Source organism: Mustelus asterias, chromosome 31 (genome assembly GCF_964213995.1).
Source record: "Mustelus asterias chromosome 31, sMusAst1.hap1.1, whole genome shotgun sequence".
NCBI classification, from domain to species: Eukaryota; Metazoa; Chordata; class Chondrichthyes; order Carcharhiniformes; family Triakidae; genus Mustelus; species Mustelus asterias.
Window position 1 is genome coordinate 6,495,915 of NC_135831.1, and position 24,773 is coordinate 6,520,687.

The 24,773-nt window shown below is 56.8% G+C and overlaps 2 protein-coding genes across 2 annotated transcripts; both read right to left on the minus strand.

Annotated features, from left to right (window-relative positions):
• Positions 1-5,853: 5,853 nt before the first annotated feature.
• Positions 5,854-7,027, minus strand: LOC144481649 (uncharacterized). Its single transcript, XM_078200781.1, has 2 exons — positions 6,365-7,027; positions 5,854-5,937 (listed from the first exon to the last, which is right to left on the minus strand). Exons 1-2 carry the CDS (start codon positions 7,025-7,027, stop codon positions 5,854-5,856), a joined length of 747 nt encoding a protein of 248 aa, XP_078056907.1.
• A 353-nt stretch (positions 7,028-7,380) lies between these two features.
• Positions 7,381-24,061, minus strand: LOC144481650 (uncharacterized; the record flags this gene model as incomplete). Its single annotated transcript, XM_078200782.1, has 9 exons — positions 7,381-7,391; positions 9,601-12,113; positions 13,101-13,838; positions 14,068-14,162; positions 14,339-14,544; positions 15,760-16,056; positions 16,141-18,924; positions 20,140-21,504; positions 22,720-24,061. Coding segments are annotated over 9 exons (9,351 nt in total), but the record flags the coding sequence as incomplete, so codon positions are not given.
• Positions 24,062-24,773: the final 712 nt, after the last annotated feature.

The following is a 24,773-nucleotide window of genomic DNA, read 5'->3' on the forward strand; positions in this document are numbered from 1 at the left end:
TGCTGATGAGTGCAAAAAATAAATGGCAGCTTTAATGGATGAACTGAAACTATTTCAGAGTGCAAATGATTGCAGGATTTAATGAAGTGAGCTGAGCTGAGCTGAGATCTGTACCAGGTTGTTGGGAGTGGACAATTTCCATGCAATCCCTGCTCTCCCAAGCAAGATCAGCTGCAGCCTCCTTGAATTTCATGGGGGTGATTATCTTTGCCACCCCCCCCCCCCCCCCCGCCCTCCCCTGGTCTGGGCTCGCTCATGTTTGCCAGCTTGCTCTGCATAAAGATAAAAGAAATGTATGTCATTAGAGGTGATGGAGCAGAGATTAGGTGAAATGCGTTTCCTCTGTGTGCTGTGTGCCCTCCCTCGAAGGGCCAGAGGGCACGGTATGAGCAACGTGATAGGTGATATGAACGTGATCCCCACTAATGGATGTGTGAGAGAGTAGCCATTTGAGTGCATGATGCCATGCAGAGAGTTTGATACTGGAGGGACCTGAGAGAGGACTTAGCCTGGCAGAGCAGATGAGATCATTCATCTACTTTCTGCATTAGATGGCCCTTTTGGCATGGTTGTCAGCCATGCTGACCAACCGGGCAATGACCTCTCTTGCTGGAGCGGTGAGGTGGTTGTGCTTTGAGTCATCCCTAGGGTAAAGGACATGCCTCTGCACCCAGATTCCTCCAATCAAGGGCTTGAGGGCATGGTGCTCGCAAGGGGATGCAGACTTCTTATTGAGGCTGCTAGCCTTTTGCATCTGGGTTGCTGACATCCTGCACATTCTCATGAAGACAAGTGGGCTGGAGAGAGTGGTACGAGTATGTTGCACTGCTGTTTAAATATGGCGCTTGGATTTTCAAAAGCACCAGTTGACAGCAGATGCACAAATCAGCTCCTGACCCACCAGAGTCACTCACTCGTGCATAATTGATGAAGCTTGAAGCATGGGCGTGGCCACATCATTCTGGCCATTCAAGAGGGAATGGCACTGCCAGAACTGCCCAGTACCACATTTAGAAAAGAAAATGAAGAATTCCACCCTCCATTTAGATTTTCCACCCACCTACTTGGGCAGTTTCTGAAGCATATTAAAAAGTTGTTGAAGTACAAAAATTGGTTGTGCCTCTTGCTGTTGCACATCCTCATCCCAGTGACAATCAGGTATAGTGTGTAAGATCTCTTGCACTACCATAAAGATACTCAACTTCCTTGTTACGATGTAGAGGCTCATTTTACCTCATTTCATAATCTGTTAAAGTGTTTGGGAAGGTGTTAGCTGTTCTTCGTTAACATTCGGAGGTTCATTAACATAAAGATCTGATATTTACTTTAAGTGAATAATTAACAAATGATTTACTGAACCAACCGGGAACTTTGATTAAACAAGGAACATATCAATTAAAGTAAGGTTCAACTGAAATGCTGTTCAAATAAATATAAGGACCATTCAGTACCAAAAAATAATGCTAACTTAGTCACTCTCAAAAAAATATATACAAACAGGTTTTGTGGCTTTGGAAGCCATCTTTCGCTTTCTGTCGATGTCGCAGTTGGTGAACTCTTTCTGATTTGGTACCCTTCAGGTAGACAGATGGAGATTTCTCTTAAGAGATATTTTTAGCTGGCAGAGAGCTGCTCTTGCCCTCTCTACGTTTTGCGAGGTGGCAGATTTTCAGTTCAACTCAACTGAACTAACTAACTGAACTCACTGAATTCACTGAACTGAAGGCAGGCAGTTCCTGTTTTTATAATTTGATGACCGATCAATTTTCTGTACCATGATTCAACAACAATGAATTCAAATTTGACAAGTTCCTGATGGCTGACTGTCTTCTTTAAACTGATAGGTTGTCAAAATGCAAAAACCTGAAAAGCCTGTTACCAAGGCAACCCTGATGCTTGGTCCTGATTACAAATGTTGCAATCCGTGCACCCTGTAGGCACTTGCATTTTTAACATCTAAGCACTGAACACAGAACCAGCTTTTAAAGGGACCACACTTCACAAACTCAACTTCACAACATTCCTTAAAAAATGTGAAACCTCATGGTAGCACAACATCAATAAAACAAATACATTGGGACTGTTGGGTATTGAATCAAACCCTGCATAATTAAGATAAGGAAATACCTGTGGCAATGGTTGTTGTGGATCGAATGGTGGTAGTTGCAAGAGTTGTCGGTTGAAATATGGCAGCTGTTGTCTTGATCTGTTTAGTGGTTGGAGTAGAAAGTGTTGTAGTAGAGGAGGTGGAGGGGGTGGTAGAGGTTGGGGAGGTAAAGTGTGTTGTACTTGCGGGGGATGATTTAATGGTGCTTCTGGTTGTGTGTGTTGTGGGGGTGGGTTTGGGGGTGTGTGTGGATGTGTGTGTTGGAGTGGGTTTGGGAGTGTGTGTGGTTGTGTGTGTTGTGGGGGTGGGTTTGGGGGTGTGTGTAATTGTGCGTGTTGTGGGGGTGGGTTTGGGAGTGTGTGTGGTTGCGTGTGTTGGGATGGGTTTGGGAGAGTGTGTGGTGTGTGTTGTGGGGGTGGGTTTGGGAGTGTGCGTGGTAGTGTGTGTTGTGGGGGTGGTTTTAGGGGTGTGTGTAATTGTGTGTGTTATGGGGGTGGGTTTGGGAGTGTGCGTGGTAGTGTGTGTTGTGGGGGTGGTTTTAGGGGTGTGTGTAATTGTGTGTGTTATGGGGGTGGGTTTGGGAGTGTGTGTGGTTGTGTGTGTTGCGGGAGTGGGTTTGGGGGCATGTGCGGTTATGTGTACGGTGGAGGGAGTTGAGGTGGTGGCTGTGGTGCGGGTTGTGGTAGTGGATGTTGTGGTGAGGCTTGTTGTGGCGGGGTTACTGGTTTGAGTTGTGGGGGTTGTGGTGGAGTGTGCTGTCGTGGTGGGGATTGTGGTGCTGGATGTTGTAGAGTGGGTTGCGGAGGTGGGGGTTGTTGTGGGAGTTCCGTTGGTGGATGTTGTGGTGGGGGTTGTGGTGGAGGGAGTTATGGTGGTCGGGGTTGTGGTGATGGGAGTTGCGGTGGTGAGTATTGTGGTGGTGGGAGTTGTGGTGATGGGAATTGTGGTGATGGGAATTGTGGTGGGGGTTGTGGTGATGTGAGCTGCGGCGGTGGGAGTTGTCGTGGTGAGTATTGTGGTGGTGGAAGTTGTGGTGGGAGTTGCGGTGGGAATTGTGGTGGTGGGGGTTGTGGTGGGGTGGGTTCGGGTGGAGGTTGTGGTTGGAATTTTGGTAGGGGTTGCAGTGGGTGTTTTGGTGGGAACTGTGGTGGGACTTGCCGTGGGAGTTGTGGAGGGAGATGTGGAGGGAGTTGTGGTGGGGGTTGTGGTGATTGGAGTTGTAGTTGGGGTTGTGGTGTGGGTTGTGGTTGGGGTTGTAGTGTGGGTTGTGATGGGAGTTGCAGTGGGAATTATGGTGGGAATTGTGGTGGGGGTTGTGGTGGGGGATGTGGTGGGGGATGTGTTGGGGGTTGTGGTGGGGGTTGTGGTGGGACTTATGTTGAGGGTTGTGGTGGGGATTATGGTGGGGGTTGTGTTGGGGGTTGTGGTGGGGGTTGTGGTGGGACTTATGTTGAGGGTTGTGGTGGGGATTGTGGTGGTGAGGTTTGTGGTGCGATCTGTGCTGGGAGTAGTGGTTGGGGTTGTGGTGGGTGTTGTGATGGGGGTTGTGGTGGGGGTTGTGGTGGGGAGATTTGGGGTTGGGGTTGTGGTGGGGGTTCGATTAGGTGTTGAGGTGGGGGCTGTGGTGGAAGATCTGGTGCGAGTTGTTGTGGGAGTTGTGTTGGGGGTTGTGATGATGGGTGTTGTGGTGGTGGGACCTTTGCTGGGGGTTGCGGTGGGAGTTGTGGTGAGGGTTGTGGTGGAAGGGATTGTGGTGTGAGTTGTGGTGGGTATTGTTGTGGTGGGGGTTGTGGTGGGAATTGTGGTGGGAGTTGTGGCAGGGGTTGTGGCGGGGATTGTGGTGGGGGCTGTGGTGGGAGTTGTGGTGAGAGATGGAGTGGGGTTTGTGGTGCGGGTTGTGATGGGGGTTGTGGTGCAGGTTGTGGTGGGGGTTGTGGTGGGGGTTGTGGTGGGGGTTTTGGTGGGGGATTTGGTGGCTGTTGTGGTGGGCTCTGTGGTCGGAGTTGTGGTGGGAGTTGTGGTGGGGGTTGTGGTGGGGGTAGTGGTGGGGGATTTGGTGGGTGTTGTGGGGGTTGTGATGGGGATTGTGGTGCGGGCTGTGGTGGGAGCTGTGTTGGGGGATGTGGTGGACATTGTGGTGGGCGTTGTGGTGGGCGTTGTGGTGGGGGTTATGGTGGGGGCCGTGGTGGGGGTTGTGGTGGAGGTTGTGGTGGGAGTTGTGGTGGGGTTTGAGGTGGGAGTTGAGTTGGGGGTTATGGTGAGGGTCGTGGTGGGGGTTGTGGGGTGAGTTGTGCTGTGGGTTCTGGTGGGTGTTGTGATGCTAGATATGGTGGGGTTTGTGATGGGGGTTGTGGTGGTGGTTGTGGTGAGGGTTGTTGTGGGGTTTGTGGTGGGAGATGTGGTCTGGGTTGTTGTGGGAGTTGTTGTTGGGGTTGTAGAGGTTGTGATGCTCGGTATGGTGGGGCTTGTGGTGGGGTTTGTGTTGGGGGTCATGGTGGGAGTTGTGGTGGGAGTTGTGGTGGGAGTTGCAGTGGGGGTTGTGGTGAGGGTTGTGGTGGGGGTTGTGGTGGGGGTTATAGTGGAGGTTGTGGTGTGGATTGTGGTGGGTGTTGTGGTGGGAGTTGTGGTGGGGGTTGTGGTGGGTGTTGTGGTCGGGAGGGTGGTGGGGGTTGTTGCGGAGGTTGTTGTTGGGGTTCTTGTGGGAGTTGTGGGGGTTATGGTGGGAGTTGTGTTGGTGGTTGTGGAGGGAGTTGTGGTGGGGTATGTGGGGTGGTTAGTGGTGGGGGTTGTGGTGGGGTTTGTGGTGGGGGTTGCATTGGAGTTTGTGGTGGGGGTTGTGTTGGGTGTTGTAGTGGGGGCTGTGGTGGGTGTTGTGATGGGGGTTGTGGTGGACGTTGTGGTGGGAGTTGTGGAGGGGATTGTTGTGGGGGCTGTTGTGGGTGTAGTGGTGGGCGTTGTGGTGGGGTTTGTGGTGGGGTTTGTGGTTGGGAGGGTGGTGGGGTTTGTTGTAGGGGTTGTTGTCGGTGTTGTGGTGGGGGTTGTGGTGGGGGTTGTGGTGGCGGTTGTGGTGGCGGTTGTTGTGGGGGATGTCGTGGGGGTTGTGGTGGGAGTTGTAGTGGGGGTTGTGGTGGGAGTTGTGGTGGGAGTTGTGGTGGGAGATGGAGTGGGGGTTGTGGTGGCTGCTGTGGTGAGGGTTGTGGTGCGGGTTGTTGTGGGGGTTGTGGTGGGCTCTGTGGTGGGAGTTGTGGTGGGGGTTGTGGTGGGGGTTGTGGTGGGGGATTTGGTGGGTGTTGTGGTGGGGGTTGTAATGGGGATTGTGATGGGGATTGTGGTGGGGGATTTGGTGGGAGCTGTGTTGGGGGATGTAGTGGGCATTGTGGTGGGCGTTGTGGTGGGGGTTATGGTGGGGGCCGTGGTGGGGGATGTGGTGGAGGTTGTGGTGTGGGTTGTGGTGGGAGTTGTGGTGGCAGTTGTAGTGGGGATTGTGGTGGGGGTTGTGGTTGGGTTTGTGGTGGGAGTTGAGTTGGGGGTTGTGGTGGGGATTGTGGTGGGGGTTCTGGGAGGAGGTGTGGTGGGTGTTGTGGTAGGGGTTATGGTGGGAATTGTGGTGGTTGTTGTGGCCGGGGATGTGCTGGGGGTTGTTGTGGGGGTTGTTGTGAGGGTTGTTGTGGCGTTTGTTGTGTGACTTGTGGTGGGGTTTGTGGTGAGAGTTGTGGTGGGGGTTGTGGTGGGAGTTGTGATGCTAGTTATGGTGGGGTTTGTGATGGGGGTTGTGGTGGGCGTTGTGTTGAGGGCTGTGGTGGTGGTTGTGGTGAGGATTGTCGTGGTGGCTGTGATGGGGGATGTGGTCTGGGTTGTTGTGTGAGTTGTTGTTCGGGTTGTAGGTGTTGTGCTAGTTATGGTAGGATTTGTGGTGGGATTTGCGATGGGGGTCATGGTGGGAGTTGTGGTGGGCGTTGTGGTGGGTGTTGTGGTGGGAGTTGTGGCGGGGGTTGTGGTGTGTGTTGTGGTGGGTGTTGTGGTCGGGAGGGTGGTGGGGGCACTTGCGGGGGTTGTTGTGGGGGTTGTTGTGGGAGTTGTTGTGGGGGTTATCGTGCGTGTTGTGGGGGTTGTGGTGGGTGTTGTGTTGGGGGTTCTGGAAGGAGTTGTGGTGGAGGATGTGGTGTGGTTTGTGGTGGGGTTTGTGGTGGGGGTTGTGGTGGGGGTTGTGGTGGAGATTGTGGTGGGGGTTGTGATGGGTGTTGCGGTGGACGTTACGGTGGGAGTTGTGGTGGGGGTTGTTATGGGGGCTGTTGTGAAGGTTGTTGTGGGGGCTGTTGTGAAGGTTGTTGTGGGAGTTGTTGTGGGAGTTGTTGTGGGGGTAGTTGTGGGGGGTGTTGTGGGGGGTGTTGTGGTGGGGTTTGTGGTGGGGTTTGTGGTCGGGAGAGTGGTGGGGGTTGTTGCGAGGGTTGTTGTGGGGGGTGTTGTGGGAGTTGTGGTGGGGGTAGTGGTGCGGGCTGTGGTGGGAGTTGTGGTGGGTGATGGAGTGGGGGTTGTGGTGGCTGCTGTGGTGAGGGTTGTGGTGCAGGTTGTGGTGGGGGTTGTGGTGGGAGCTGTGGTGGGGGATGCGGTGCGGGTTGGGGTGGGCTTTGTGGTGGGAGTTCTGGTGGGGGTTGTGGTGGGGGTTGTGATGGGGATTGTGGTGGCAGTTGTAGTGGGGGTTGTGGTGGGGGCTGTGTTGGGGTTTTTGGTAGGAGGGGTGGTGGGAGTTGTGGTCGGGGTTGTTGTGGGGATTGTTGTGGGGGTAGTCGTGGGATTTGAGGTGGGGGTTGTGGTGGAGGTTGTGGTGGGGGTTGTGGTGGGGGTTGAGATAGGAGTTCTGCTGGGAGTTGTGGTGGAAGCTGTGCTGGGTGTTGTAGTGGGGGTTGTGCTGGGGGTCATTGTGGGTGTTGTGGTGGGGATTGTGGTGGCAGTTGTAGTGGGAGTTGTGGTGGGGGTTGTTGTGGGGGTTCCGGTGATTGGTGCTGTGTTCGGGCTTGTATTGAGAGTGATGTTGGGAGTTCTGGTGGTGGGAGGTGTGGTGGGGCTTGTGGTGGGAGTTGTGGTTGGTGTTGTGGTGGGGATTGTAGTGGGGGTTGTTATTGGGGATCTGGTGTGGGTTGTAGTGGGGGTTGTGGTGGATGTGGTGGGGGTTGTGGTGGGATTTGTGGTGGAAGTTGTGTTGGGGGTTGTGGTGGGGATTGTGGTGGGAGTTATGCTGGGTGTTATGGTGGGGGGTGTGGTGATTGTTGTGGTCAGGGTTGTGCTGGGGGTTGTCGTGGGGGTTGTTGTGAGGGTTGTTGCGGGGCTTGTTGTGTGAGTTGTGGTGGGGTTTGTGGTGAGGGATGTGGTGGGGGTTGTGGTGGGAGTTGTGGTGTGGGTTGTGGTGGGTGTTGTGCTAGTTACGGTGGGGTTTGTGTTGGGAGTTGTGGTGGACGTTGTGTTGAGAGTTGTGGTGGTGGTTGTGGTGGGGGTTGTTGTGGGTGTTGTGGTGGGGGTTGTGGTGGCAGTCGTAGTGGGGGTTGTGTTGGGGGTTGTTGTGGGGGTGGTGGTGGTGGGCATTGTGGTGGCAGTTGTGGTGGGGGTTGTTGTGGTGGTTCTGGTGATTGGTGCTGTGTTGGGGATTGTCTTGGGCGTGGTGTTGGGAGTTCTGGTGGTGGAAGGTGTGGTGGGGCTTGTGGTGGGATTTGTTTTTGGTGTGGTGGGGGTTGTGGTGGGGGTTGTGGTGGGAGTTGTGGTGGGGGTTGTGGTGGGGGTTGTTGTGGGGGTTGTGGGAGGAGCTGTGGCGGGAGTTGTGGAGGTTGTTGTGACCGGGGATGTGCTGGGGGTTGTTGTGAGGGTTGTTGTGGCGTTTGTTGTGTGAGTTGTGGAAGGGTTTCTGGTGAGGTTTGTGATGGGGGTTGTGGTGGGCGTTGTGTTGAGGGCTGTGGTGGTGGTTGTGGTGAGGGTTGTGGTTGGGATTATGGTGGGAGTTGTGGTCGGGATTGTGGTGGGAGTTGTGGTGGGGTTTGTGGTAGGGGTTGTGATGGGGGTTGTGGTGGGGATTGTGGTGGAAGTTGTGGTCGGGATTGTGGTGGGAGTTGTGGTGGGGTTTGTGGTAGGGGTTGTGATGGGGGTTGTGGTGGGGTTTGTTGTGGTGGTTGAGGTGGGGGTTGTGGTGGAAGTTGTGGTGGGGATTGTAGTGGGAGTTGTGGTGGGGATTGTGGTGGGAGTTGTGGTGGGGGTTGTTGTGGGTGTTGTGGTGGGAATTTTGGTGGTGGTTGTGGTGGGAGTTGTGGTAGGGGTTGTGGTGGGGGTTTTGGTGGCGTTTGTGGTGGGAGATGTGTTCGGCGTTGTTCTGGGGATTGTAGTGGGAGTTGTGGTGGGGATTGTGGTGGGAGCTGTGGAGTGGGTTGTGGTGGGGGTTGTGGTGGGGGTTGTGGTGGACGTTGTGGTGGGAAATGTGGTGCTTCTTGTGGTGGGAATTGTGCTGGGGGTAGTGGTGGGGGTTGTGGTGGGGGTTGTGGTGGGAGTTGTGGTGGGGATTGTGGTGGGGGTAGTGGTGGTAGTTGTGGTGGGGGTTGTGGTGGGGGTTGTGGTGGTGGTTGTGGTGGGAATTGTGGTGGTGGTTGTGGTGGGGGTTGTGGTGGGGATTGTGGTGGAGGTTGTGGTCGGGATTGTGGTGGGAGTTGTGGTGGGGTTTGTGGTAGGGGTTGTGATGGGGGTTGTGGTGGGGTTTGTTGTGGTGGTTGAGGTGGGGGTTGTGGTGGAAGTTGTGGTGGGGATTGTGGTGGGGGTTGTGGTGGGGATTGTGGTGGGAGTTGTGGTGGGGGTTGTTGTGGGTGTTGTGGTGCGAATTTTGGTGGTGGTTGTGGTGGGAATTGTGGTAGGGGTTGTGGTGGGGGTTTTGGTGGCGTTTGTGGTGGGAGTTGTGTTCGGCGTTGTTCTGGGGATTGTAGTGGGAGTTGTGGTGGGGATTGTGGTGGGGGTTGTGGTGTGGGTTGTGGTGGGGGTTGTGGTGGGGGTTGTGGTGGACGTTGTGGTGGGAAATGTGGTGGTTCTTGTGGTGGGAATTGTGCTGGGGGTAGTGGTGCGGGTTGTGGTGGGGGTTGTGGTGGGGGTTGTGGTGGGGATTGTGGTGGGAGTTGTGGTGGGAGTTGTGGTGGGGGTTGTGGTGAGGGTTGCGGTGGACGTTGTGGTGGGAATTGTGGTGGTGGTTGTGGTGGGAATTGTGCTGGGGTTAGTGGTGGGGGTTGTGGTGAGGTTTGTGGTGGAAGTTGTGTTGGGGATTGTGGTGGGGATTGTGGTGGGAGTTATGCTGGGTGTTGTGGTGGGGGTTGTGCTGGGGATTGTGGGGGTTGTTGTGAGGGTTGTTGCAGGGCTTGTTGTGTGAGTTGTGGTGGGGTTTGTGGGGAGGGATGTGGTGGGGGTTGTGGTGAGGGATGTGGTGGGAGTTGTGGTGGGAGTTGTGGTGTGGGTTGTGGTGGGTGTTGTGCTAGCTATGGTGGGGTTTGTGGTGGGAGTTGTGGTGGACGTCGTGTTGAGAGTTGTGGTGGGGGTTGTTGTGGGTGTTGTGGTGGGGGTTGTGGTGGCAGTCATAGTGGGGGTTGTGTTGGGGGTTGTTGTGGGTGTGGTGGTGGGCATTGTGTTGGCAGTTGTAGTGGGGGTTGTGGTGGGGGTTGTGGTGGGGGTTGTTGTGGTAGGGGTTGTTGTGGGTATTGTGGTGGGGGTTGTGGTGGGGGTTGTTGTGGGTGTTGTGGTGGGGGTTGTTCTGGGTGTTGTGGTGGTGGTTGTGGTGGGGTTTGCTGTGGGTGTTGTGGTGGGGTTTGTGGTGGGGGTTGTTGTGGTGGTTGTTGTGGTGGTTGTGGTGGGGGTTGTTGTGGGTGTTGTGGTGGTGGTTGTGGTGGGGTTTGTTGTGGGTGTTGTGGTGGGGGTTGTGGTGGGGGTTGTTGTGGTGGTTCTGGTGATTTGTGCTGTGTTGGGGATTGTATTGAGCGTGGTGTTGGGAGTTCTGGTGGTGGGAGGTGTGGTGGGGCTTGTGGTGGGATTTGTGGTTGGTGTTGTGCTGGGGGTTGTGGTGGGGGTTGTGGTGGGGGTTGTGGTTGGGGTTGTTATGGGAGTTGTGGTCGGGAGGATGGTGGGGCTTGTTGCGGTGGTTGTTGTGGGAGTTGTGGGGGTTGCTGTAGAGGTTGTGGTGGTGGTTGAGGGGGATGTGGTGGGTGTTGTGGTGGGGATTGTGGTGGGAGTTGTGGTGGGGGTTGCGGTGGGAGTTGTGGTGGGGGTTGTGGTGGGGGTTGTGGTGGGGGCTGTGGTGGGAATTGTGGTGATGGGGGTTGTGGTGGGAATTGTGGTGGTGGTTGTGGTGGGGGTTCTGGTGGAAGTTGTGGTGAGGGTTGTGGTGGGAATTGTGGTGGGAATTGTGGTGGGAATTGTGGTGGTGGTTGTGGAAGGGGTTGTGGTGGGGATTGTGGTGGACGTTGTGGTGGAGATTGTGGTGGGAGTTGTGGTGGGATTTGTGGTAGGGGTTGTGATGGGGGTTGTGGTGGGGGTTGTTGTGGTGGTTGAGGTGGGGGTTGTGGTGGGAGTTGTGGTGGGGATTGTGGTGGGAGTTGTAGTGGGTATTGTGGTGGGAGTTGTGGTGGGGGTTGTTGTGGGTGTTGTGGTGGGAATTTTGGTGGTGGTTGTGGTTGGAATTGTGGTAGGGGTTGTGGTGGGGGCTTTGGTGGCGTTTGTGGTGGGAGTTGTGTTCGGCGTTGTTCTGGGGATTGTGGTGGGAGTTGTGGTGGGGATTGTGGTGGGGGTTGTGGTGCGGGTTGTGGTGGGAGTTGTGGTGGACGTTGTGGTGGGAATTGTGGTGGTGGTTGTGGTGGGAATTGTGCTGGGGGTAGTGGTGGGGGTTGTGGTGGGAGTTGTGGTGGGGTTTGTGGTGGAAGCTGTGGTGGGGGTTGTGGTGGGGGTTGTGGTGGGAATTGTGCGGGGGGTTGTGGTGGGGGTTGTGGTGGGGATTGTGGTGGGAGTTGTGGTGGGAGTTGTGGTGGATGTTGTGGTGGGAATTGTGGTGGGAATTGTGGTGGTGGTTGTGGTGGGAGTTGTGGTGCGGATTGTGGTGGGAATTGTGGTGGGGTTTGTGGTGGGGGTTGTGTTGGAGCTTGTGGTGGGGGTTGCGTTGGGTGTTGTAGTGGGGGCTGTGGTGGGTGTTGTGATGGGGGTTGTGGTGGGGGTTGTGATGGGGGTTGTGGTGGGGGTTGTGGTCGGGGTTGTTATGGCAGTTGTGGTCGGGAGGATGGTGGGGCTTGTTGCGGTGGTTGTTGTGGGAGTTGAGGTGGGGGTTGTGGTGGCGGTTGTTGTGGGGGATGTCGTGGGAGTTGTGGTGGGAGTTGTGGTGGGGATTGTGGTGGGGGTTGTGGTTGGTGTTGTGGTGGGGGTTGTGGTGGGAGTTGTGGTGGGAATTGTGGTAGGGGTTATGGTGGGGGTTTTGATGGCATTTGTGGTGGGAGTTGTGTTCGGCGTTGTCCTGGGGATTGTGGTGGGAGTTGTGGTGGGGATTGTGGTGGGGGTTGTGGTGGGGGTTGTGGTGGGGGTTGTTATGGGAGTTGTGGTCGGGAGGATGGTGGGGCTAGTTGCGGTGGTTGTTGTGGGAGTTGTGGGGGTTGCTGTAGAGGTTGTGGTGGTGGTTGAGGGGGATGTGGTGGGTGTTGTGGTGGGGATTATGGTGGGAGTTGTGGTGGGGGTTGTGGTGGGGGTTGTGGTGGGGGTTGTGGTGGGAATTGTGGTAATGGGGGTTGTGGTGGGGGTTGTGGTGGGGGTTGTTATGGGAGTTGTGGTCGGGAGGATGGTGGGGCTTGTTGCGGGGGTTGTTGTGGGATTTGCTGTAGAGGTTGTGGTGGTGGTTGAGGGGGATGTGGTGGGTGTTGTGGTGGGTGTTGGGGTGGGAGTTGTGGTGGGGGTTGTGGTGGGTGTTGTGGTGGGGATTGTGGAGGGAATTGTGGTGGTGGTTGTGGTGGGGGTTCTGGTGGGAGTTGTGGTGGGGATTGTGCTGGGGGTTGTGGTGCGGGTTGTGGTGTGGGTTGTGGTGGGAGTTGTGGTGGACGTTGTGGTGGGGGTTGTAGTGGGGTTTGTGGTCGGGGTTGTTATGGGAGTTGTGTTCGGGAGGATGGTGGGGCTTGTTGCGGGGGTTGTTGTGGGAGTTGTGGGGGTTGCTGTAGAGGTTGTGGTGGTGGTTGAGGGGGATGTGGTGGGTGTTGTGGTGGGTGTTGGGGTGGGAGTTGTGGTGGTGGTTGTGGTGGGGGTTGTGGTGGGGATTGTAGTGGGCGTTGTTGTCGGGGATGTGCTGGGGTTTGTAGTGGGGGTTGTGGGAGATGTGGTGAGGGTTGTGGTGGGGTTTGTGGTGGAAGTTGTGTTGGGGGTTGTGGTGGGGATTGTGGTGGGGGTTATGCTGGGTGTTGTGGTGGGGGTTGTGCTGGGGATTGTTGTGGTGGTTGTAGTGAGGGTTGTTGCGGGGCTTGTTGTGTGAGTTGTGGTGGGGTTTGTGGTGAGGGATGTGGTGGGGGTTGTGGTGAAGGATGTGGTGGGAGTTGTGGTGGGAGTTGTGGTGTGGGTTGTGGTGGGTGTTGTGCTAGTTATGGTGGGGTTTGTGGTGCGAGTTGTGGTGGACGTCGTGTTGAGAGTTGTGGTGGTGGTTGTGGTGGGGGTTGTTGTGGTGGGGGTTGTGGTGGCAGTCATAGTGGGGTTTGTGTTGGGGGTTGTGGTGGGGGTTGTTGTGGTGGTTGTGGTGGGGGTTGTTGTGGGTGTTGTGGTGGGGGTTGTGGTGGGGGTTGTTGTGGGTGTTGTGGTGGGGGTTGTTGTGGGTGTTGTGGTGGTGGTTGTGGTGGGGTTTGTTGTGGGTGTTGTGGTGATGGTTGTGGTGGGGTTTGTTGTGGGTGTTGTGGTGGGGGTTGTGGTGGGGGTTGTCGTGGTGGTTCTGGTGATTTGTGCTGTGTTGGGGATTGTATTGAGCGTGGTGTTGGGAGTTCTGGTGGTGGGAGGTGTGGTGGGGCTTGTGGTGGGATATGTGGTTGGTGTTGTGGTGGGGTTTGTGGTGGGGGTTGTGGTGGGGGTTGTGGTCGGGGTTGTTATGGGAGTTGTGGTCGGGAGGATGGTGGGGCTTGTTGCGGTGGTTGTTGTGGGAGTTGTGGAGGTTGCTGTAGAGGTTGTGGTGGTGGTTGAGGGGGATGTGGTGGGTGTAGTGGTGGGGATTGTGGTAGGAGTTGTGGTGGGGGTTGTGGTGGGGGTTGCGGTGGGAGTTGTGGTGGGGTTTGTGGTGGGGGTTGTGGTGGGAATTGTGGTGATGGGGGTTGTGGTGGGAATTGTGGTGGTGGTTGTGGTGGGGGTTCTGGTGGAAGTTGTGGTGAGGGTTGTGGTGGGAATTGTGGTGGGAATTGTGGTGGGAATTGTGGTGGTGGTTGTGGTGGGGGTTGTGGTGGGGATTGTGGTGGAAGTTGTGGTGGGGTTTGTGGTAGGGGTTGTGATGGGGGTTGTGGTGGGGGTTGTTGTGGTGGTTGAGGTGGGGGTTGTGGTGGAAATTGTGGTGGGGATTGTGGTGGGAGTTGTGGTGGGTATTGTGGTGGGAGTTGTGGTGGGGGTTGTTGTGGGTGTTGTGGTGGGGATTTTGGTGGTGGTTGTGGTGGGAATTGTGGTAGGGGTTGTGGTGGGGGTTTTGGTGTCGTTTGTGGTGGGAGTTGTGTTCGGCGTTGTTCTGGGGATTGTAGTGGGAGTTGTGGTGGGGATTGTGGTGGGGGTTGCGGTGCGGGTTGTGGTGGGGGTTGTGGTGCGGGTTGTGGTGGACGTTGTGGTGGGAATTGTGGTGGTGGTTGTGGTGGGAATTGTGCTGGTGGTTGTGGTGGGAATTGTGCTGGGGGTAGTGGTGGGGGTTGTGGTGGGGGTTGTAGTGGGGTTTGTGGTGGGGGTTGTGGTGGGAATTGTGCTGGGGGTTGTGGTAGGGGTTGTGGTGGGAATTGTGGTCGGGGTTGTGGTGGGGGTTTTGGTGACTTTTGTGGTGGGAGTTGTGTTCGGCGTTGTTCTGGGGATTGTGGTGGGAGTTGTGGTGGGGATTGTGGTGCGGGTTGTGGTGCGGGTTGTGGTGGGGGTTGTGGTGGGGGTTGTGGTGGGGTTTGTGGTGGGGGTTGTTATGGGAGTTGTGGTCGGGAGGGTGGTGGGGCTTGTTGCGGGGGTTGTTGTGGGAGTTGTGGGGGTTGCTGTAGAGGTTGTGGTGGTGGTTGAGGGGGATGTGGTGGGTGTTGCGGTGGGTGTTGGGGTGGGGGTTGTGGTGGGGGTTGTGGTGGGTGTTGTGGTGGGGATTGTGGAGGGAGTTGTGGTGGGGGTTGTGGTGGGGTTTGTGGTGGGGGTTGTGGTGGGAATTGTGGTGGTGGTTGTAGTGGTGGTTCTGGTGGGGGTTGTGGTGGAGGTTGTGGTGGGGATTGTGGTGGGAGTTGTGGTGGGAGTTGTGGTGGGAATTGTGGTGGGAATTGTGGTGGGGTTTGTTGTAGGGGTTGTGGTGCGGGTTGTGGTGGGGGTTGTGGTGTGGGTTGTTGTGGTGGTTGTGGTGGGAGTTGTGCTGAGGATTGTGGTGGGAGTTGTGGTGGGGGTTGTTGTGGGTGTTATGGTGGGAATTGTTGTGGAGGTTGTGGTGGGAATTGTGGTGGGGGGAGTGGTGGGGGTTGTGGTGGCGTTTGTGGTGGGAGATGTGTTCGGCGTTGTTATGGGGATTGTGGTCGGAGTTGTGGTGTGTGTTGTGAAGGGGGTTGTGGTGGGAGTTGTGGTGGGGATTGTGCTGGGGGTTGTGGTGCGGGTTGTGGTGGGGGTTGTGGTAGGGGTTGTGGTGGGAGTTGTGGTGGACGTTGTGGTGGGAATTGTGGTGGTGGTTGTGGTGGGAATTGTGGTGGGGTTTGTGGTGGAAGTTGTGGTGGGGATTATGGTGGGGGTTGTGGTGGGAATTGTGATGGGGTTTGTGGTGGAAGATGTGGTGGGAATTGTGGTGGGAATTGTGGTGGTGGTTGTGATGGGAGTTGTGGTGCGGATTGTGGTGGGAATTGTGGTGGGGTTTGTGGTGGGGGTTGTGTTGGAGCTTGTGGTGGGGGTTGCGTTGGGTGTTGTAGTGGGGGCTGTGGTGGGTGTTGTGATGGGGGTTGTGGTGGACGTTGTGGTGGGAGCTGTGGTGGGGATTGTTGTGGGGGCTGTTGTGAAAGTTGTTGTGGGAGTTGTTGTGGGAATTGTTGTGGGGGTTGTGGGTGTAGTGGTGGGCGTTGTAGTGGGGTTTGTGGTGGGGTTTGTGGTTGGAAGTGTGGTGGGGTTTGTTGTGGGGATTGTTGTAGGTGTTGTGGTGGGGGTTGTGGTGGGGGTTGTGGTGGGTGTTGTGGTTGGTGTTGTGGTGGGGGTTGTGGTGGGAGTTGTGGTGGGAATTGTGGTAGGGGTTGTGGTGGGGGTTTTGGTGGGATTTGTGGTGGGAGTTGTGTTCGGCATTGTCCTGGGGATTGTGGTGGGAGTTGTGGTGGGGATTGTGGTGGGGGTTGTGGTGGGGGTTGTGGTGGGGGTTGTGGTGGGGATTGTGGTCGGGGTTGTTATGGGAGTTGTGGTCGGGAGGATGGTGGGGCTTGTTGCGGTGGTTGTTGTGGGAGTTGTGGGGGTTGCTGTAGAGGTTGTGGTGGTGGTTGAGGGGGATGTGGTGGGTGTTGTGGTGGGTGTTGGGGTGGGAATTGTGGTGGGGGTTGTGGTGGGGGTTGTGGTGGGGGTTGTGGTGGGGGTTGTTGTGGTGGTTGAGGTGGGGATTGTGGTGGAAGTTGTGGTGGGGATTGTGGTGGGAGTTGTGGTGGGGATTGTGGTGGGAGTTGTGGTGGGGGTTGTTGTGGGTGTTGTGGGAATTTTGGTGGTGGTTGTGGTGGGAATTGTGGTCGGGGATGTGGTGGGGGTTTTGGTGACTTTTGTGGTGGGACTTGTGTTCGGCGTTGTTCTGGGGATTGTGGTGGGAGTTGTGGTGGGGATTGTGGTGGGGGTTGTGGTGCGGGTTGTGGTGGGGATTGTGGTGGGGGTTGTGGTGCGGGTTGTGGTGGGAGTTGTGGTGGGGGTTGTGGTGGGGGTTGTGGTGGGGGTTGTTATGGGAGTTGTGGTCGGGAGGATGGTGGGGCTTGTTGCGGGGGGAGTTGTGGGGGTTGCAGTAGAGGTTGTGGTGGTGGTTGAGGGGGATGTGGTGGGTGTTGCGGTGGGTGTTGGGGTGGGGGTTGTGGTGGGGGTTGTGGTGGGTGTTGTGGTGGGGATTGTGGAGGCAGTTGTGGTGGGGGTTGTGGTGGGGGTTGTGGTGGGGGTTGTGGTGGGAATTGTGGTGGTGGTTATGGTGGGGGTTTTGGTGGGGGTTGTGGTGGAGGTTGTGGTGGGGATTGTGGTGGGAGTTGTGGTGGGAGTTGTGGTGGGAATTGTGGTGGGGTTTGTGGTAGGGGTTGTGGTGCGTGTTGTGGTGGGGGATGTTGTGGGCGTTGTTGTGGTGGTTGTGGTGGGAGTTGTGCTGGGGATTGTGGTGGGAGTTGTGGTGGGGGTTGTTGTGGGTGTTGTGGTGGGAATTTCTGTGGTGGTTGTGGGAATTGTGGTGGGAGTTGTGGTGGGGGTTGTGGTGGCGTTTGTGGTGGGAGATGTGTTCGGCGTTGTTATGGGGATTGTGGTCGGAGTTGTGGTGGGTGTTGTGAAGGGGATTGTGGTGGGAGTTGTGGTGGACGTTGTGGTGGGAATTGTGGTGGTGGTTGTGGTGGGAATTGTGGTGGGGTTTGTGGTGGAAGATGTGGTGGGGATTGTGGTGGGGGTTGTGGTGGACGTTGTGGTGGGAATTGTGGTGGTGGTTGTGGTGGGAATTGTGGTAGGGTTTGTGGTGGAAGTTGTGGTGGGGATTATGGTGGGGGTTGTGGTGGGAATTGTGGTGGGGTTTGTGGTGGAAGATGTGGTGGGGATTGTGGTGGGGGTTGTGGTGGGGGATGTGGTCGGGGTTGTGGTGGGGATTGTAGTGGGGGTTGTTGTCGGGGATGTGGTGGGGGTTGTAGTGGGGGTTGTGCAAGATGTGGTGGGTGTTGTGGGGGGGTTTGTGGTGGAAGTTGTGTTGGGGGTTGTGGTGGGGATTGTGGTGGGAGTTATGCTGGGTGTTGTGGTGGGGGTTGTGCTGGGGATTGTTGTGGGGGTTGTTGTGAGGGTTGTTGCGGGGCTTGTTGTGTGAGTTGTGGTGGGGTTTGTGGTGAGGGATGTGGTGGGGGTTGTGGTGGGAGTTGTGGTGTGGGTTGTGGTGGGTGTTGTGCTAGTTATGGTGGGGTTTGTGATGGGAGTTGTGGTGGATGTTGTGTTGAGAGTTGTGGTGGTGGTTGTGGTGGGGGTTGTTGTGGGTGTTGTGGTGGGGGTTGTGGTGGCAGTCACAGTGGGGGTTGTGTTGAGGGTTGTTGTGGGGGTGGTGGTGGGTATTGTGGTAGCAGTTGTAGTGGGGGTTGTGGTGGGGGTTGTGGTGGGGGTTGTTGTGGTGGTTGTGGTGGGGGTTGTTGTGGGTGTTGTGGTGGGAGTTGTGGTGGGGGTTGTTGTGGTGGTTCTGGTGATTTGTGCTGTGTTGGGGATTGTATTGAGCGTGGTGTTGGGAGTTCTGGTGGTGGGAGGTGTGGTGGGGTTTGTGGTGGGATATGTGGTTGGTGTTGTGGTGGGGGTTGTGGTGGGGGTTGTGGTCGGGGTTGTTATGGGAGTTGTGGTCGGGAGGATGGTGGGGCTTGTTGCGGTGGTTGTTGTGGGAGTTGTTGTGGGGGTTGCTGTAGAGGTTGTGGTGGTGGTTGAGGGGGATGTGGTGGGTGTTGTGGTGGGTGTTGGGGTGGGAGTTGTGGTGGGGATTGTGGTGGGAGTTGTGGTGGGGGTTGTGGTGGGGGTTGTGGTGGGGGTTGTGGTGGGGGTTGTGGTGGGAATTATGGTGGTGGGGGTTGTGGTGGGAATTGTGGTGGTGGTTGTGGTGGGGGTTCTGGTGGGGCTTGTGGTGGGGGTTGTGGTGGGAATTGTGGTGGAAGTTGTGGTGGAGATTGTGGTGGGGATTGTGGTGGGAGTTGTGGTGGGAGTTGTGGTGGGGATTATGGTGGGAGTTGTGGTGGGGGTTGTTGTGGGGGTTGTGGTGGGGGTTGTGGTGGGAATTGTGGTAATGGGGGTTGTAGTGGGAATTGTGGTGGTGGTTGTGGTGGGGGTTGTGGTGGGGGTTGTTGTGGTGGTTGAGGTGGGGGTTGTGGTGGGGGTTTTGGTGGCGTTTGTGGTGGGAGTTGTGTTCGGCGTTGTTCTGGGGATTGTAGTGGGAGTTGTGGTGGGGATTGTGGTGGGGGTTGTGGTGTGGGTTGTGGTGGGGGTTGTGGTGGGGGTTGTGGTGGACGTTGTGGTGGGAATTGTGGTGGTGGTTGTGGTGGGTATTGTGCTGGGGGTAGTGGTGGGGATTGTGGTGGGGTTTGGGGTGGAAGCTGTGGTGGGGATTGTGGTGGGGGCTGTGGTGGGAATTGTGCTGGGGGTTGTGGTGGGGGTTGTGGTGGGGGTTGTGGTGGGGATTGTGGTGGGGGTTGTGGTGGGGATTGTGGTGGGAGTTGTGGTGGACGTTGTGGCGGGAATCGTGGTAGGAATTGTGGTAGTGGTTGTGGTGGGGGTTGTGGTGGGAGTTGTGGTGCGGATTGTGGTAGGAAATGTGGTGGGGTTTGTGGTGGGGGTTGTGTTGGAGCTTGAGGTGGGGGTTGCGTTGGGTGTTGTAGTGGAGGCTGTGGTGGGTGTTGTGATGGGGGTTGTGGAGGACGTTGTGGTGCGAGCTGTGGTGGGGGTTGTTGTGGGGGCTGTTGTGAAAGTTGTTGTGGGAGTTGTTGTGGGAATTGTTGTGGGGGTTGTGGGTGCAGTGGTGGGCGTTGTAGTGGGGTTTGTGGTGGGGTTTGTGGTCGGGAGTGTGGTGGGGTTTGTTGTGGGGGTTGTTGTAGGTATTGTGGTGGGGGTTGTGGTGGGGGTTGTTGTGGGGGATGTCGTGGGAGTTGTGGTGGGAGTTGTGGTGGGGATTGTGGTGGGGGTTGTGGTTGGTGTTGTGGTGGGGTTTGTGGTGGGAGTTGTGGTGGGAATTGTGGTAGGGGTTGTGGTGGGGGTTTTGGTGGGATTTGTGGTGGGAGTTGTGTTCGGCGTTGTCCTGGGGATTGTGGTGGGAGTTGTGGTGGGGATTGTGGTGGGGGTTGTGGTGGGGGTTGTGGTGGGGGTTGTGGTGGTGGTTGTTATGGGAGTTGTGGTCGGGAGGATGGTGGGGCTTGTTGCGGAGGTTGTTGTGGGAGTTGTGGGAGTTGCTGTAGAGGTTGTGGTGGTGGTTGTGGGGGATGTGTTGGGTGTTGTGGTGGGTGTTGGGGTGGGAGTTGTGGTGGTGGTTGTGATGGGGGTTGTGGTGTGGGTTGTGGTAGGGGTTGTGGTGGGGGTTGTGGTGGGGGTTGTTGTGGTGGTTGAGGTGGGGGTTGTGGTGGAAGTTGTGGTGGGGATTGTGGTGGGTGTTGTGGTGGGGATTGTGGTGGGAGTTGTGGTGGGGGTTGTTGTGGGTGTTGTGGGAATTTTGGTGGAGGTTGTGGTGGGAATTGTGGTGGGGGTTGTGGTGGGGGTTTTGGTGGCGTTTGTGGTGGGAGTTGTGTTCGATGTTGTTCTGGGGATTGTGTTGGGAGTTGTGGTCGGGATTGTGGTGGGGGTTGTGGTGCGGGTTGTGGTGGGGGTTGTGGTGGGGGTTGTGGTGGGGGTTGTTATGGGAGTTGTGGTCGGGAGGATGGTGGGGCTTGTTGCGGGGGTTGTTGTGGGAGTTGCTGTAGAGGTTGTGGTGGTGGTTGAGGGGGATGTGGTGGGTGTTGTGGTGGGTGTTGGGGTGGGAGTTGTGGTGGGGGTTGTGGTGGGTGTTGTGGTGGGGATTGTGGAGGGAGTTGTGGTGGGGGTTGTGGTGGGGGTTGTGGTGGGAATTGTGGTGGTGGTTGTGGTGGGGGTTCTGGTGGGGGTTGTGGTGGGGATTGTGCTGGGGGTTGTGGTGCGGGTTGTGGTGTGGGTTGTGGTGGGAGTTGTGGTGGACGTTGTGGTGGGAATTGTGGTGGTGGTTGTGATGGGAATTGTGGTGGGGTTTGTGGTGGAAGTTGTGGTGGGGATTATGGTGGGGGTTTTGGTGGGAATTGTGGTGGGGTTTGTGGTGGAAGTTGTGGTGGGGATTGTGTTGGGGGTTGTGGTTCGTGTTGTGGTGGGGGTTGTGGTGGGGGTTGTGGTCGGGGTTGTTATGGGAGTTGTGGTCGGGAGGATGGTGGGGCTTGTTGCGGTGGTTGTTGTGGGAGTTGTTGTGGGGGTTGCTGTAGAGGTTGTGGTGGTGGTTGAGGGGGATGTGGTGGGTGTTGTGGTGGGTGTTGGGGTGGGAGTTGTGGTGGGGATTGTGGTGGGAGTTGTGGTGGGGGTTGTGGTGGGGGTTGTGGTGGGGGTTGTGGTGGGGGTTGTGGTGGGAATTATGGTGGTGGGGGTTGTGGTGGGAATTGTGGTGGTGGTTGTGGTGGGGCTTGTGGTGGGGGTTGTGGTGGGAATTGTGGTGGAAGTTGTGGTGGAGATTGTGGTGGGGATTGTGGTGGGAGTTGTGGTGGGAGTTGTGGTGGGGATTATGGTGGGAGTTGTGGTGGGGGTTGTTGTGGGGGTTGTGGTGGGGGTTGTGGTGGGAATTGTGGTAATGGGGGTTGTGGTGGGAATTGTGGTGGTGGTTGTGGTGGGGGTTGTGGTGGGGGTTGTTGTGGTGGTTGAGGTGGGGGTTGTGGTGGGGGTTTTGGTGGCGTTTGTGGTGGGAGTTGTGTTCGGCGTTGTTCTGGGGATTGTAGTGGGAGTTGTGGTGGGGATTGTGGTGGGGGTTGTGGTGTGGGTTGTGGTGGGGGTTGTGGTGGGGGTTGTGGTGGACGTTGTGGTGGGAATTGTGGTGGTGGTTGTGGTGGGAATTGTGCTGGGGGTAGTGGTGGGGATTGTGGTGGGGTTTGGGGTGGAAGCTGTGGTGGGGATTGTGGTGGGGGCTGTGGTGGGAATTGTGCTGGGGGTTGTGGTGGGGGTTGTGGTGGACGTTGTGGTGGGAGTTGTGGTGGGGATTGTGGTGGGGGTTGTGGTGGACGTTGTGGCGGGAATCGTGGTAGGAATTGTGGTGGTGGTTGTGGTGGGGGTTGTGGTGGGAGTTGTGGTGCGGTTTGTGGTAGGAATTGTGGTGGGGTTTGTGGTGGGGGTTGTGGTGTGCATTGTGGTAGGAATTGTGGTGGGGTTTGTGGTGGGGGTTGTGTTGGAGCTTGTGGTGGTGGTTGCGTTGGGTGTTGTAGTGGAGGCTGTGGTGGGTGTTGTGATGGGGGTTGTGGTGGACGTTGTGGTGCGAGCTGTGGTGGGGGTTGTTGTGGGGGCTGTTGTGAAAGTTGTTGTGGGAGTTGTTGTGGGAATTGTTGTGGGGGTTGTGGGTGTAGTGGTGGGCGTTGTAGTGGGGTTTGTGGTGGGGTTTGTGGTCGGGAGTGTGGTGGGGTTTATTGTGGGGGTTGTTGTAGGTATTGTGGTGGGGGTTGTGGTGGGGGTTGTTGTGGGGGATGTCGTGGGAGTTGTGGTGGGAGTTGTGGTGGGGATTGTGGTGGGGGTTGTGGTTGGTGTTGTGGTGGGGTTTGTGGTGGGAGTTGTGGTGGGAATTGTGGTAGGGGTTGTGGTGGGGGTTTTGGTGGGATTTGTGCTGGGAGTTGTGTTCGGCGTTGTCCTGGGGATTGTGGTGGGAGTTGTGGTGGGGATTGTGGTGGGGGTTGTGGTGGGGGTTGTGGTGGGGGTTGTGGTGGTGGTTGTTATGGGAGTTGTGGTCGGGAGGATGGTGGGGCTTGTTGCGGAGGTTGTTGTGGGAGTTGTGGGAGTTGCTGTAGAGGTTGTGGTGGTGGTTGTGGGGGATGTGTTGGGTGTTGTGGTGGGTGTTGGGGTGGGAGTTGTGGTGGTGGTTGTGATGGGGGTTGTGGTGTGGGTTGTGGTAGGGGTTGTGGTGGGGGTTGTGGTGGGGGTTGTTGTGGTGGTTGAGGTGGGGGTTGTGGTGGAAGTTGTGGTGGGGATTGTGGTGGGTGTTGTGGTGAGGATTGTGGTGGGAGTTGTGGTGGGGGTTGTTGTGGGTGTTGTGGGAATTTTGGTGGAGGTTGTGGTGGGAATTGTGGTGGGGGTTGTGGTGGGGGTTTTGGTGGCGTTTGTGGTGGGAGTTGTGTTCGACGTTGTTCTGGGGATTGTGGTGGGAGTTGTGGTGGGGATTGTGGTGGGGGATGTGGTGCGGGTTGTGGTGGGGGTTGTGGTGGGGGTTGTGGTGGGGGTTGTTATGGGAGTTGTGGTCGGGAGGATGGTGGGGCTTGTTGCGGGGGTTGTTGTGGGAGTTGCTGTAGAGGTTGTGGTGGTGGTTGAGGGGGATGTGGTGGGTGTTGTGGTGGGTGTTGGGGTGGGAGTTGTGGTGGGGGTTGTGGTGGGTGTTGTGGTGGGGATTGTGGAGGGAGTTGTGGTGGGGGTTGTGGTGGGGGTTGTGGTGGGAATTGTGGTGGTGGTTGTGGTGGGGGTTCTGGTGGGGGTTGTGGTGGGGTTTGTGCTGGGGGTTGTGGTGCGGGTTGTGGTGTGGGTTGTGGTGGGAGTTGTGGTGGACGTTGTGGTGGGAATTGTGGTGGTGGTTGTGATGGGAATTGTGGTGGGGTTTGTGGTGGAAGTTGTGGTGGGGATTATGGTGGGGGTTTTGGTGGGAATTGTGGTGGGGTTTGTGGTGGAAGTTGTGGTGGGGATTGTGTTGGGGGTTGTGGTGGGGGATGTGGTCGGGGTTGTGGTGGGGGTTGTGGTCGGGGTTGTTATGGGAGTTGTGGTCGGGAGGATGGTGGGGCTAGTTGCGGTGGTTGTTGTGGGAGTTGTGGGGGTTGCTGTAGAGGTTGTGGTGGTGGTTGAGGGGGATGTGGTGGATGTTGTGGTGGAGATTGTGGTGGGAGTTGTGGTGGGGGTTGTGGTGGGGGTTGCGGTGGGAGTTGTGGTGGGGGTTGTGGTGGGGGTTGTGGTGGGGGTTGTGGTGGGAATTGTGGTAATGGGGGTTGTGGTGGGAATTGTGGTGGTGGTTGTGGTGGGGGTTCTGGTGGAAGTTGTGGTGAGGGTTGTGGTGGGAATTGTGGTGGGAGTTGTGGTGGTCGTTGTGGTGGGGGTTGTGGTGGGGATTGTGGTGGAAGTTGTGGTCGGGATTGTGGTGGGAGTTGTGGTGGGGTTTGTGGTAGGGGTTGTGATGGGGGTTGTGGTGGGGGTTGTTGTGGTGGTTGAGGTGGGGGTTGTGGTGGAAGTTGTGGTGGGGATTGTGGTGGGAGTTGTGGTGGGGATTGTGGTGGGAGTTGTGCTGGGGGTTGTTGTGGGTGTTGTGGTGGGAATGTTGGTGGTGGTTGTGGTGGGAATTGTGGTAGGGATTGTGGTGGGGGTTTTGGTGGCGTTTGTGGTGGGAGTTGTGTTCGGCGTTGTACTGGGGATTGTAGTGGGAGTTGTGGTGGGGATTGTGGTGGGGGTTGTGGTGTGGGTTGTGGTGGGGGTTGTGGTGGGGGTTGTGGTGGGCGTTGTGGTGGGAATTGTGGTGGTGGTTGTGGTGGGAATTGTGCTGGGGGTAGTGGTGGGGGTTGTGGTGGGGTTTGGGGTGGAGGCTGTGGTGGGGATTGTGGTGGGGGTTGTGGTGGGAATTGTGCTGGGGGTTGTGGTGGGGGTTGTGGTGGGGATTGTGGTGGGAGTTGTGGTGGGAGTTGTGGTGGACGTTGTGGTGGGAATTGCGTTGGGTGTTGTTGTGGGGGTTGCGTTGGGTGTTGTAGTGGGGGCTGTAGTGGGTGTTGTGATGGGGGTTGTGGTGGACGTTGTGGTGGGAGCTGTGGTGGGGATTGTTGTGGGGGCTGTTGTGAAAGTTGTTGTGGGAGTTGTTGTGGGAATTGTTGTGGGGGTTGTGGTGGGGGTTGTGGTGGGGGTTGTGGTGGCGGTTGTTGTGGGGGATGTCGTGGGAGTTGTGGTGGGAGTTGTGGTGGGGATTGTGGTGGGGGTTGTGGTGGGAGTTGTGGTGGGGGTTGTGGTGGGGGCTGTGGTGGGAGTTGTGGTGGGTGTTGTGGCTGTTGTGGTGGGCATTGTGTTGGGGGTTGTGGTGGGGGTTGTGGCGGGGGCTGTGGTGGGAGTTGTGGTGCGGGTTGTGGTGCGCGTTATTGTGGGGGTTGTGGTGGGAGTTGTGGTCGGGAGGGTGGTGGGTTTTGTTGTGGGGGTTGTTGTAGGGGTTGTGGTAGGCGTTGTGGGGGTTGTGGTGGGGGTTGTGGTGGGGATTTTGGTGGGCGTTGTGGTGGAAGTTGTGGTGGAGATTGTGGTCGGGAGGGTGTTGGGATTTGTTGTGGGGCTTGTTGTGGAATTTGTGCTGGGACTTGTGGTGGAGTTTGTGATTGGGGTTGTGGTGGGGATTGTGGTGGGGGCTGTGGTGGGGTTTGTGGTTGGGGTTGTGGTGGGTGTTGTGGTGTTGGTGGAGGCTTTGAGGTTGGTTATTGTCAGGGTGGTCCGGGTGCGAATGGAAGAAGTTTGTCCTGAGGTGGATTTGCTGGTTTCTGATATTCCAAATGCATTGTGTTCTCTGGTTATTGTCATCGCTGTTTTGGGTTCA

Excerpts from the sequence above, each read along its gene's own strand:
- LOC144481649 (XM_078200781.1), bottom strand. The coding sequence starts at position 7,027 with ATGACCCCCAGCACAACCCCCACTACAACACCCAGCACAGCTTCCACC. Across the intron at positions 5,938-6,364 it reads CCCCCACCACAACTCCCACC|CCACCACGACAATCCTCACC; the intron begins GTAACGTCCACC and ends CCCCCATCACAG.